The 13,925-nt window shown below is 38.9% G+C and overlaps 2 protein-coding genes across 3 annotated transcripts in view; one reads left to right on the forward strand and one right to left on the reverse strand.

Annotated features, from left to right (window-relative positions):
* On the reverse strand, positions 1–5,842 carry ghsra (growth hormone secretagogue receptor a). Its single transcript, XM_064338735.1, has 2 exons — positions 4,072–5,842; positions 1–1,411 (listed from the first exon to the last, which is right to left on the reverse strand). Exons 1-2 carry the CDS (start codon positions 4,847–4,849, stop codon positions 1,107–1,109), a joined length of 1,083 nt encoding a protein of 360 aa, XP_064194805.1. The 5' UTR covers positions 4,850–5,842; the 3' UTR covers positions 1–1,106.
* Positions 5,843–7,826: 1,984 nt separating this feature from the next.
* The window catches only part of pld1a (phospholipase D1a), a 49,684-nt gene continuing 43,585 nt past the window's right edge, over positions 7,827–13,925 (forward strand). The window contains exon 1 of one of the 2 annotated variants that reach the window (XM_064338737.1): positions 7,827–8,015. The gene's annotated coding sequence lies outside the window, so the exon portion shown is untranslated. Of the gene's footprint in view, positions 8,016–8,138; positions 8,256–13,925 lie in introns of those variants that run through there. The other variant, XM_064338738.1, reaches the window with a different exon arrangement.

Raw genomic sequence — 13,925 nt, forward strand, 5'->3', positions numbered from 1 at the left:
TCATAAATGCATGACGCACCGTCATTTGTTTTCTGTTGGTGCATACATCTTAGCCCGCAATGACCAAAAATAATTAAATACAAATTCAAATTGTATCCTTGAAAAATACCACATTTAATGAATGCAATCTTCAAAGCAGCCACTTGTGGGTAAGCTGTTTCCATAGGAGAAAAGAAAATGCACATTTGCACTTTTTGTGAATACCATGCATCATATTGCTTGGAATCTTATCTCATCGACTACTGCACATATAAAACAAAGCAAAACAGACCAACTGGCATGCAAAATTACAATAAGCAAACAATTAAATTCAAACCTGCAGTGCCTTTGTACATCTCTGTAAGGAAACAAAGGAGAATTCTGCAGAATCTACAGTGCATGCCTGGTCATCCAGTATTGAGTTATATTTAAGGCAGTCTTCATAACTGATTATATTTTTCACTTAAAAGGACCATGGAATTAGAAACTTTTGAACATGATTTATTAAATGCAGTTATTAAATGTCAATGGTTGGTAGTTAAAGCGAGAAGGGCATTTTACTTGTGGAATACAATCGTCTACGATAAAGTTTTGCTTTCTGTATTCTTTTTGCTTTCTGTTTTTTCATGCTTATATCAATATGTATGGAATGATAATTGATTGATTATGACCAGTCTTGTGAATGTACAGTCAAACAGGATGATTTTAATTGTAATAGATAGTGATAGTTTCACAGATCATTAAAGTGATGACTTGGTATCAAATGTCAAATGATATAAAAATATAAGTTGTCTGACAGCAATGCTTTTTCGATATCATTGTGTTCTCCCATATTGTTTCTCCAAGTATATACAGACACAGTAAACACCCCCCGCCCCCCGCCCCCGCCTCCCCCAAATATAAAGTTATTCAGGAGATTTTTTGGTACACCCAGTCCATTTGGCTGCATTGTCCCTTACAATACGTTATCTTCCCAAAAACCTCAGATCCATCTTTTTTTCTCAGTAGCCTACAGTACGTTAATTCACACGCCAAGAAAACAGTTCGGTTCAGACGGAGCGTTGCATGTTCGAGCAGCTCAAGGTGCGCAAAAAGCACAATTATGGGCGGCATCTTTTTTTCAGAAATCACATGCTCACGCTCGACTCAGTCCACCCGGGGGAGCTTTCGCTTTTGATGGCGGATGCTGTCCTTCGCGGGGCCTGCTTCAATCCGAAAAGTCTGCAAGCGGCAATCCTGTACTTCTTGGACATGATGTTGTAAAGGATGGGATTGATGGCGGCGCTGAGGTAAAAAAGCACAAAGGAGACCAGGTTGCAGTACTCGCTTATAAGCGACATTAGAGGGGAGCCAGCTTCGGATGATTTGGAAATCAAATAGCGTCCCACGTGAAACGGCAGCCAACACAGCACAAAGGCGAACACCACCACAGCTGCGAAGAAGAAAGAAGAGAAAAAAATGAACATTTCATCTTAATTATTGTAATGTATTGTCATCATAAGCGCCTGTATGATTGCCTTTTTATCTGCGTCAATAAACCAAATAGGCGCATTAATATATTATTTGGCAGGGCTGTGTATGATGTAGGCTAATGAAGATTAGTGGGTCTGTTTGCAATGCAACTCAACCTCGAGTGCAAAAGTGTCAACAAGCTTTATTTCGGGCATTTTGCCATCTTGATTAAACAAATCACAGCCGTGATTGAACTGTTTTGCTTTCAGTTATGACAGTATTAGTTCATAAACAAGAGCTGTAAATAAATTTGTTGAGCTGATGCCCTGCCCCCCCCCCCCCCACCACCCCCCCCCCCCCCCAAGGCTTGAATAGCTTTTTAAGGTCATTTTCACATCTCTTATTACTGCCTAAAGAGGTGTAATATGATTTTTGTTAATGTTTATGACTTACAAAACTGAACTTTCAAATGCTACTGTTGTTAATGGTTATGTCTTCAATAAGATACATTGTCCTCAAAGGGAAATCGCTTAAGATTGAATTTGCGTCATGAATTTGGAAAACACATGTCCTTGCTATTATGCATGCATGTCCCTGGGTTATTTTTCTTAGATTAAACCTTCTGTCGTATTTTATATGTCAGGATTGACAGGGGGCTGAAATTTCTTATAGTATCCTAAAAGAAAATGAGCCCTAATGATATTATCTGGTTTTATTTATCAATCACATGGTATAGGTGGCATTTTAGATATGACTTTGTTTTACTCTGTGGACCAATAACTGCAGCATACTCCATGCATGTTCGTTTATATATTCTACTGCTTGTTGTGCAAATGGAAATAATGCCAGTGGAGTTAGTTCGTTGTGTATCCTTAACCACCTATTTTGCATAATATTATGCCAAAATATTTTACACGTTTAGTGGAGATTTGGGGTGAGAGCACAGTGGCTAATTTGCGATCCCTGATGGAATTTGTGAATATGAAATGCAATAATGGAGTACACATGGCTAAAGGATTTTTCTGGTGACAGTTCTGAATGGACCAAGATGCATTAGCATTGTTTCCAGGCTGCATCAGGCCAGCCTCCAGTCCACCTCTGAGCTTCCTGTGCTCCAGCAGCACATGACCACAAACTGTATATGCAAACCAGTTAGAACTGTGTTGTCAATATTCATGAAGTGGTGTAGTCAGGAGCAATGCTGGTGATGATAGATGATCTGTCCTGGAGCTCATGTGTCCCGGAATATTCATTAACATTACTATTCTGTACATGTAGCACCAGGAACGCTGTTGTCAGTACCTCATAGATTGAGGCCAAAGACGGGCTGAGTAGTAACCCATTATTGTCGTCAAACTGGAAACCAACAAGCCATGTACTAAACAGACCCATTTGTTTACATGGCGAGCTTGCCACCTGTGCAACACTACAGTTTTTCTTAATCCTATTTTACTAGCTCTGTCTTCTAGGAAATATAGAGAACAGGTAGAATTCAGGAGCTGAGCGCTATACAGATGTTATTGTAAACAGTCTGGTTACTGTAAAGAGTCTGTGAATTGGAAGTCCAGTAGTTTTGTCTCCAGTCATTAAATGTCTTTGAATAATTAAAAAAAAAAAGACATTTATTTATTTATTTATTTATTTATGTTGCATGTTGTAATCAGGGTAGTCATTGGTGTGGGTGTGGACAAGTAGAACCCTGTACCTAAGAGCCACATCAGAAACTGAAATCACAAGATTATTTAGATTATATTTACTTAGTGTAAAGCACACAATATGAAATCATAATAATCAATATTCCAATATTCCATTTTTTTACTTAAGTGGGAAACTCATTTAATCAGCAGGGTTTTCTTCCTTTCTATCTGTGTACGTGTGTGCGCGCGCGCGCGCGTGTATGCGTGGACCGAAAAAATGGTCTAGGGAAGGGCAATGCACAATAATAAGACCTACACCAGGAAGTGAACCCAAAACTGTTAAGGTCAAGTGCAAGAATGTTTCTGTAACTATGCTATCGGAGCATGCAAGAAAAAAAAGGAACAAACAATACAATTTCAAACCACAATTGTTGATCAATGACATGCGCACATTAAATCACCTTGATGGACCCTGGTGGAAATGACTATGACAATAGTGTTTTCGCATGAATTCACTCTGACATAAAAACAATTTTAAGTTCCCCCATGCCAATTATTAAAACATTGCAAATGCACCTTGTAGGACGGCTAAATCACGTGAAATCAGTTTTCAAAGCCATTTGGAAACGCATGTCTTGTCCTAATGGCTGTTTTGCGCAAAATAGAAAGTAACGCCTCAAGATATAAATCACAACAGAAAATACCCATACTAATACTTCTTCCTCACGTGCCATAAATTAATTTACCAACCGTTATATAAAAATGATACTATACGAAAACCTACTCAGCTCTCGGGATTTTTTATGTACTACTGTATAGTCCGAATTCAACACGCACTATTCAGCTTGCCATTGTTTGTCGTGTGTGTAAATGATACATGCTTTCGAGAACAGGGGGCGGCGTAGGCTATATCAAAGAAAACGTTTCAAGAGATGTATCTGTTATTGATATATCACTATTATTTATTATATATAAATAGGACATTTAGAAGATTAGCTCTTACCCAGCATTTTTACAGTTTGCTTATTATTCTTGTCCCGACTTGAGATGTTGGGTCCTATAGTCTCTTTCTTTCTCTTCCATAACTTTCTCCCAATTAGACTGTACAGGACAGTAAGACAAAACACGGGCAAAAAGAAAAAGATGCTGGAAACCCACACCATAATGGTCAGGAGACCGGATCTGATGGCATACTCCGTTGCCTTGCATTCGTTCGTCTCCCAGGAATCTGTTCCGCTCTCGTGCTCCACACCAACAAGGACAAATATGGGTCCAGCGCTGAAGAATGCCACCATCCAGAGGACGAGGATAACACCTCTAACTCGTCCTTTTGTCACCACTACCTTTGCCCTGAGAGGAAAACAAATAGCGAAGTACCTCTCCACACTGAGAGCGGTAATGTTGAGGATGGTGGAGTAAGTACAGCTCTCACTGACGAACTGAAAGAGTTTACAAAGCAAGTCCCCGAAATTCCACGGACGATACCGCCAGACTCTGTACAGGTCGAGGGGCATGCAGAGGAAAATCAGAAGATCGGAAAGCGCCATGCTGGATAGGTACAGATTGGTGGTCGTCCTCATGTCCTTATATTTGGTGACCACCATAATCGTCATTAAATTCCCCGTAACTCCAATGAGAAAAAGTAGCGTGCATGTAACGGTTATCCCAGTCAGTATCGGTACTGGAAAAAGGGTAACAGGAAAGTCATTTCTTCCATTAGTTGTGTTGTCGTCCGTTGTGCAGTTAAATGGGCAGATTGAATGATTTGTCCAGTTATGCATCCTGGTGGTTAAAAACTGGATCGGGACGAGCCGGACTTCAGCCCCCCAGTTTGAAAGACCTGTGGACCCCAGTCGCGTCGGTGACTCCTCATATCCGTCGTTGAAAGAATTTCCCCTAAATTATACATTTGATGCAATTATTCTGCACTTTCACATGCAAAGATTCACCAGATGACAGGTTTTGTCAGAGGTAACACCTGTATGAACGCGCCTGTACTCTTTAGTGATGGCTAAATCCAGTTGTTCACAACCCTATGACAGGATTTTAAATTGCCATTGGTTTCATGCATAAAATTATTTGTGCGTTTTGGTCCTGTTTCAGTTTGATCTGAAATCTCACATTTTCAGGTTTATTAGAATACTAGAAAAGTACAACAACAACGATTATTATTATTTATTATTATTAATAATAATAATAATAATAATAATAATAATAATAATAATAATAATAATGGGATGATGGAAAAAATAAAAGTAGAAATTTGCTTCTCTGTAAAAAAAAGCTGTGTAATTCGCAGTTTCAGAGTTGTTTTCCCAAATGTTCATTCATGAAACCTTTCTTCAGCGGTCCTAAATGTAATTGGTTATTTCCCATCGTCCATTATATTCCACTCCATTGATTTCCTGTAAACGTCAAAGCAGATAAAGAAGAACTGAAGCAAGCCTATGATTTAGTGAGCGTCTCTTCCCTTTGCTGTCAGAGTGCCCTCTCGAGCAGGTCTGGGGTGAACGCCTGGACACCATGAAGATGGTACATGCGCGGAATTCTGTGAATGTAATCCGCAAGAGTTGTGGTGTGGGTGGGCACTGGTGATGCATGCAATTTGTACATAATAATGCAATTGAATTTCGTTCGCAGTTAAAAAGAAGGTGCATGGAAATACCACTGACCCAAATGACGAAAGACTCTTTACGAAACAAGCAAGTCATTTTAATAACCTCTTCACGCCAATCAGAACTCGTTGACTACTGGCAAAATATATATAATAATATAAAATTAAAATATAGATACTTATTTAACATAAACAGTGGACATTCAAGTTCTAAAGCAATAACAGTCACATCCGCATCTTGTCTTTGTCTACCACCTAGTGGTAACATGAGTTATGTTAGACCACATTTGAACGACAGTGTCATATTTGTGCATTCTAACTAAACTAATCTTTTTTTTTTAATCCGCGTATGTGGAGTTTTTAAGTTTTCACAGACTAACAATGAGCTCGTCACGACTGGAAACAGGGCTGAATCGTAATAACACACATAAATATGAGAACATGCTGGAATCTGGACGTATCAATTTAGAGAAAATAAAAATAGACTGAAATCACACGCTGTCTATATCTACCGCTGTCCTGGGTGCTGAAAGGTATTTCCGTGGTAGAAGATATTTAAGACTACTTTAGAAACTTTTTTCCCGTTTAAATCAATATTAAAATTCAATAAAGCGTGAAATAACTGATTATATATATCTTAGGTTTTCGAACCTCCGCAGTCGCACATCCCTGTTAGAAGAATCCATTAAAGCAAGAGAATGAGTTGTTCTCATTCTCAAAGTCGTTCTCAAAAGACGATAAATTGGCCTATGCAGAAGATGGATTCAGAGATTAATAGCATACAGATTTAAATCTGAAAAAGCATCGATTCTAATTTTATTTTATTTTATTATTAATATTCCTCAAGCCATAGCTCCATAAATGAATGGTTGCAAAATCCCATTAAGCGCATTGAGACATGCGAAATCAATCTTGCTGCGATTGAAACGTGTCGCCATTGCAAAAAAAAAAAAAAAAGAATCGCATTTGATCATACCTAGGTAAATAGTGATTAAATAAAGCATAATTAGAGGGCCACTGATATTATTCTTTAGTAAATTAGAAATGTAGAAATACATTTACAAGAATAGTTAAGACAAATAACACGTTAATACAGAGCCGTACAAAAAGTGGAGGGACTAGGCCTGTTCCTAATTTGTCATGGCAGAATCTGTAGTAAGGCGGAAACGTAAGTGCGTTGATTCGGATACGGTGCAGATGACTTCAAAATCCTCGCGTGAAAGTTACATACACCTGAAGTAGCTATGACGTTTGAATCGCTTTATTACCATAGAGAAGGGGGTCCCAAACTCAGTCCTGGGGCCCCCATGTATGCTGGTTTTCGCTCTAACCAGTCGCAATACCAGAATTTTAACTGTTTTTTTCTTTCTTAATTAGGTACTGTGACTGTGAGCCATGTACATGTAACATGTACTTTTCAAGTTTAGAGGGATTATTTACTATTTACCACTTTAAGCCACATTTTGTGATAAATAGCTATGCATTCCATAAAGAATAAAATTCCCATTTTCATATTGTGCTTATTGTGTTATATTGCAAAACAATTGTTTAAAAGAGGTAAAATTTCAAATGAAACCTGAATTTAATCAGTAGGGTCCTAACTGGTGAATGTGTGGACACCTGGCCACTAAAACTAATCATCTGGAAGATAATGAAGAATTCAAAGACAAAGAAAATGACAATTAGTCAAATCTGCATTGTCAATACGCTTAAGGAAAATAATTATGAAAACAATTGAACACGTGTTCAACCATCAAATTAGGATTAGTTTACCTCTGTCTTAAATTTTATCCAAAAAAAAAAAGTTACTTATTTTATGTATTTTTTTGAAACGTAAGACAACCACAATATCAACTTGGGAATTGTATTATTCGTGGTAAGCAAGCTATTTACCCCATAATATGGCTTGAGATGCTAAGTAATTTCTCTAAACAGGAAAATAACCTAATAATATATATTTTTTAATTGCAACTTGTTAAAATTATGGGATTGTGGTCGTTTTTTGGAATGATAACTAGGACCGAGTTTGGGAACCATTGCATTGACATAGATGAGAGTGGTTCAAGTATTATACTGAAACTAACTCATCTTGAGAAACAACAGCTACGGTGTTTTTATGTCGTGCTTCACCCATTGATCTTTGCCCTTTACTAATCTGTGTGGTCGTAAACCGATCCCGCATCAAGTCATTTAATGGTTAGAGGCTATCATGCTTAAAATGGGCGTCACTGCGCCCTACGTGAACAATCGGGTAACTGTTAGATCTGTTTTAGCTTTTACTGTCCCAAACGCACGATTGGAGTGGTCTGAAAAACGCCGTTTTCGTCAATGAGGTAATGTCTCTTAATCGTCTTCAAGTATGGATGGTGAATTGCATTTAAATTGCTTTGAAAATGTCGTCTCAACACGACCAATGAAAGTGAATTGTTACCTGGTCCAAATTAGGTTAATAGTTTAATGAGAAGTAGGGTATCCGTCTATTAATCCGAATGAATCCCGTTGTAATATTGTTGTATTATTGACTTTGCTGGCAGCATAGATCTCTAGGATGCGTCCAATTCAGTTCGAAGCGGGTATGTAGGCCTCGAAAACACTTCCTTGTTTTATCCTTAATACTTCTTTGCTTGATGTAAAATCTGATATTTGGTCGTCAGGCATGTTTCTCTAAATGGTAAATGCTGTTAATCGCATATAAAGTTAGCTGCGTTTCTAACCACATGAATGGATGCGGTGTGTCCAGAGTCATTGTTTTGTTTTCACCAGAATTAAGTATATGCACATATGAGCCTTTAAGGTGTTTTTAGGCTTTGTTTAAACAAAGACTGTGATTGACAATTATTTATGTCCACCATGACGCTCTGACTATTGTATGTAAATACTGGTAGAGGGAATTATATTAGACTTTATAGTTAGCTGTTCAAACACAGGAAGGAGAAGCACCTACAGATGTATGGCAATAGGCCATTTTGTGCTGCCTTATCTCGAGTCTACAGCATGATGTTTTTAACTGTATCACTTTTTGGCTGGACCGCAACAGCAGGGCCAGCTTTACAAACACGAATGTCTGTGACTGACTGACTGACTGACTGAGTGAGTGAGTGATAAAGTTACACCGCGCATGTCTGTGATGTTGGCCGGTTCGGTCCAGCCATATACTAGGTTTTAACCTGGTCTTGTTAGACTGTCCTTCACATTGTTTCTTATCTACTAAGTCATTGTGATTCATGATCAAATGCATAAACCCGTTAATTCCGAGCAGGGGGTTACATCAAAAGCAAAACTCCTGGTCAAAAAATGAGAAGTAGGAAGTGTTGTCATTGGAACTATCCAGAGTGTCCTTGTGTACTTCAGCGCTGTTAAGTGGTTTATGTGTTCTGGGGTGGTCTATGTTTCATGCCTATGGGATATGGGATTCATAGAGCATGTGCAGATCTTTTTTTGTGGCATATCCCAGGTGTATGAGATAATGAGTGCTGACTGTAAATTTTATGCACAATCATTTTCATGTGATTGGCATAAGGAAACGGCCATTATCATATGCAGATAAGAAAAAAAAAAAGATGAATGCTGAAATGTTCTTGGAAACGTTCCTACACACAGTTTTCAGTCAAATGTGATCATACGCATGTTTCGTGAATGAGGCCCAATGAGTTGTGAATTTTAAACTTGTATGCATACCTAAGTATGCTCAGAAAGTTAAAGTGCATATTTGTAACTGTACAAAAAGTCATAAACAAGCTGACAGAACACACAAGCAATCTGAATGGAGTGCTTTTCTAGTTTCTTGAAATATGTAGTGTGTGTACACTCATCAGCTGCCTGATGACAATATGTAATATTTGAAAGATGTGTGCCTTGTGTCTTTAGTTTTTTACTCTTCTAAAAGGTGAAATTTAGGAAAGTGGGTATCTGCTGGTTTAACGGTGAGTTTTACTTTCTGCTGGTTGAGTGGAAAAAGGTATTTAGTCTCTGGGATTTTGTGGCACTATGTGCAATTTGGATGTCATAAATGGCCATGAAGGAGTGGGTACCTGAACTATAAGGTGACAATCTCACACTTCTGCGACAAGAATAGTTTGGCTAATAGCTGTTATCTTATCTTATACAGCTCTTGTGTTTACTTGTGACCAGACCATGCCAGGAACTGAGTTTTCCACTCATTGGATGAAAACATTATTAAAAGAACATCTAGTACAGAAATTCTGGTCAGAAGAATACACTCTCCTCACAAATGCACAAAACAAAAGATATGGTCAAGCTTCAGGTCTGGCTCTCACACCTCATGGTGCCATTTGTGAAAATTGTGATTTTGTGACTGTAATGAACATTATGTACTTGTATTAACTTTCCTAGCATTTAGGAGACACGTCTATCCAGAGCAACTTACAGTGCAAACGAAAGTGCAAAGATCAGGGATTGAAGTGCAAAAAAAGGTTCAGTTTTAAACAAAACCACCATAGTGAGCAATAAACTGTAGTAAATGAACAACAGCAAAGGTTCTGAAAGTCTTTTTCCCCTTGCTTTGCATATCTAAGACCTGTTCACTAAAGTTGCTTCACTTGTTGGACTGTTGTGCAATTTACATGTGTGGCCACAAGGGGGAGGAGAGGTTTAATTTATGTAATTGAAAAGGCTCTTAAGTTGCAGAAGTGCCATTTAAAGCTATTCTCCGATGGAGGATTTGGAAAACAAAAAAACATTTTGTGTAGAACAAGGCTGCAACATAGCCTAGTTGTCAGGGATCAAAGTGCACTCTTATGGGGTTTAATTGAAAATATGCTGATTTGATTGGATGATGGTAGAAGTTGTTTGTAGGTTAGCTTCCCATTGCTCAAGATATCAAGGGCTAAGTCCACTGTAAGTACTTCGTTTGGAAGTCAGGTGCTCCTCCTCCACCTATTTTTGTGATTGTATTTTGGATTTCATAATTTTGCAGGAGCTACTTTATTCACTGAGTAATACAGCACAGTACCCGTGATATAAAATTGTGATATAAAATTTAATTTATAATGTACCACCACTCACATTATTCTTGGGTTTGTCCATCTCTGTTATGCTGCAGGCTGTGGTTCAGTTGATGTTTCCTATATGCATCTTTTTTTTTTGGTTTGTGAGATAACACAAACTCGCGATCAAACCTCCACCGCATTCCTTGGTTACGTAAGGAATTTTTACCACAGAGCTGTCGAGCAGCCAGCATTCAATACCAGCCCAGGATATGACTAACATTACAATGTCTGCACCTCTCTGTTTACTTGGCCCCGAAAATCAGCTAGCGACAAATCCTTAGCCAAACCTGCGGCTTATTCCTCAGAATACAATGCCTGGCGCTAGCTGTGCGATTATGAAATCAATACAAGGATACCTTCTTATTGAATTCCTGCACTTTATGTGCCTGAATGTTCCCTCTGGGTTCTATGTTATCTGTGTTTGGACCCAGGATAGTGCTACAACCTTTAGCGACTCATTAACTTTTGTGGCACCCAGTCGCACTCATCACAAAGGGGACTGTATGTGAAAAGTGTCTGTAGAATGAATGGGAGGCACAGCTGGAGAAAGAGCGCTAACAGTTTGCCTCCATGTAGCCTGTGTAGAGAAAGGTATGGCTAGCAGGGAAGGTACTGTTCCTTCCCCCCCTAAGCTCATGATTTCTGCTTTCTTGATTTTCCAGATGTCCTGTGAGAGAGGGTCGTATATCTGTAAAAATCACATGACTTGTCCACAGAAAAGTGACCACAGCTTAGCCGTGTCCGTCAGGGTACTGTGCTGTCGTCTCATTGGCTCACTGTCTAACCAGCTCGTCCACCATTGGGGCATTGGGGGTACTGTAGATGTGAGCCAGTGTTACTCTCACAAGCCCTTTTCGCAGTCTGACTGTTTTTACTGAAGAGGTGCGTCCCCCCTCAGGTGCGTCCCCCACTTCTGATCGCCTGTGGCAACCGCTCTTATCACTTATGGCAAGGAAATGAAATATTGATGGTCTGGTCATTTCATTGCCTCTTCATTATGCTGTTTATCACTATAATGAGGCCTGTTTCCTGTCCTCTGTCACTGCAATAACCTGGAGTTAGCTGTGTTCATGGAAAAATAACTTGGGAGCTTTTATTCACTGGGAGTCCTGTACCCCGTGTAGTGCCTTTAGAAAATAAAAAATAAAAATCTCTCATGAATTGTTGTAGTGTACACAGATGTTATTTCTATAGATCTATAGATATACATCTATTGCACCATCGATTGATCCTTTAATACTTCCAAGGCATTGTCATGACTTTGATTGGGGAACAGACAATGCTTTGTTTTCCCTGTCATGTGTTCGAATCTCTGGGATATTCAAGAGAATGGTGGTCTACTATTGTACGTCTCAGCAAAGTAATTGTGGCAGGCTCCACGGCTTGCAGCGTGTGGTGGACAAGGCGGAAAATTGGGGGAAAAATGATTTATGGCCTCTTATGTTGGCGTTGTGTCTTCTGTGTTCGGTCACTGTGACTCCGCTGGGTGTGGAGGCCCCACTACACAGCAGACGTGTGCAAGCTGACGACCTGTTCAGAACCCAGAACCTTCTGCGTCTGGTCTGGCCTGGTCTATCCCTTTCCCCTTGATCCCTTCACAGGACCAAAATGGCGCTGGTATATGACTCAGTGTTGCATGGTATTATAAGGTATTCTGCTACTTATGAATTGGTTTTAAAAATGTTTTTTTTTCAAATCCTGTTAAGGTTGTAGCTGTTTGTACAATCGCTAGATTTAACTTGTAGCAACTTTCCCTTTTTCAGCAGTGGAATTTCTTGACTTAACTGATGATCGTAAAACTGATGATCGTAAATCATCTACACCTAATGCAATAACTTAGGTGGTAATGATAAACAGGCCTAGATGGTTTCCCAGGCACTGTGAGAGGAGGTGCTTGCTGTTGGGAGGCGTGGTGCATTGTGTGTAGGGGGGACTGATGTGCAAACTGTGAACTGTAAGCTGACCCGAGTGTTACCTTGTGCTATAAACAGCTACCGCTGAGCTGCAACAAGGATTCTCCAGGCCTTCTATCGTAAGGCTCCCAAAAGGACCATGGTGACTGTGGACGCTGTTTCAGCCGAACGATTAACTCTTGGCACCTTTTTCCAGCATCTGCAATAACATGCAATAACATGTTCTGAATAAATTGATCTGAATAAATAAGTCTTTGTGTCAAGGTTCTGTAGTAGCCATAAGCACAACAGTACATTAAACACAATGTTGACATTGACATTTAAACCTGACGAGGTTTATTTTATCACAAAATCCAAAATGTGTATGCAGAACTGGCATAAATTATGGAAACACTGGACTTTAAGGAAGTTTTGAACTTTGAAACTTTTCTGTTCTTTTTTATCTGTTGTTTCATGAAGCATTCTTGACAAAATGAGTGGTAATGATATTATGGGACGATCAGTAATTTGGAATAAAGTATACAAGCCAAAAAAAAACAAAAGCATTTTCTTTGCATGAATATTGTCGAAAAATACTGGACGCAGAAATGCATGTACAAGCTGATTATAACATTTCTGACTAATACATATAGGAAGGTGTAAAGATTATTACTTGTTTGACACAAATACTAATTATTTATTCATTTTTTCATGTCTAAATTACAGGATTTATTGCATTTTACATTTATTTAGCTAAAAATAGAAACTGTTGCAAAATATTGCTTTAATTGTCAAGCCATGTTTATAAATGCAACTTTCCATAATTTGTACGATAGAAATATAAACAAAAAAAATATGCTGCTGGATATACTGCTCCTTGGATTACTTCATGGGCTCCCTTTGTTCCCTTATACCAGCTTGGGAATCACTGGGCTATGAACACTGAACAGATCCTAAAAATATATCAGCAGATGCGTGTTTGCAGTTGAAGCCGTTGTACTGTTGTGTATTCTTATCATACCCCACGAACAGAAGTATTTATGAGATGCATTCCTGGGCATTGATGCATTTCTTCGGCTTCATGATGATCCAAAAGTACAAAGGAGATAAGGAGAAATGCATCATGCGGCTGATCCCAACTGTGATTTTAAAATTTTTTTTATTATTGAGCGTGGTCACGGTCAGCATTTAGACCCACACTGATGTTTTTAGGTCATCAGCAGAAGTGCTGACGAATTTCCACCACCGTAGGGTTGAAATATAAAAAGTAGGACAGAAATCAAGTGAAGCAAGGTAATTACAGAAAGGAGGTGTTGGGGTGACAGATGGAATAGGGTAGGAA

The sequence above is a fragment of the Anguilla rostrata genome, chromosome 6 (assembly GCF_018555375.3).
Source record: "Anguilla rostrata isolate EN2019 chromosome 6, ASM1855537v3, whole genome shotgun sequence".
NCBI lineage: Eukaryota > Metazoa > Chordata > Actinopteri > Anguilliformes > Anguillidae > Anguilla > Anguilla rostrata.

Excerpts from the sequence above, each read along its gene's own strand:
- ghsra (XM_064338735.1), bottom strand. The coding sequence starts at position 4,849 with ATGCATAACTGGACAAATCATTCAATCTGCCCATTTAACTGCACAACG. Across the intron at positions 1,412-4,071 it reads GCAAACTGTAAAAATGCTGG|CTGTGGTGGTGTTCGCCTTT; the intron begins GTAAGAGCTAAT and ends TCTTCTTCGCAG.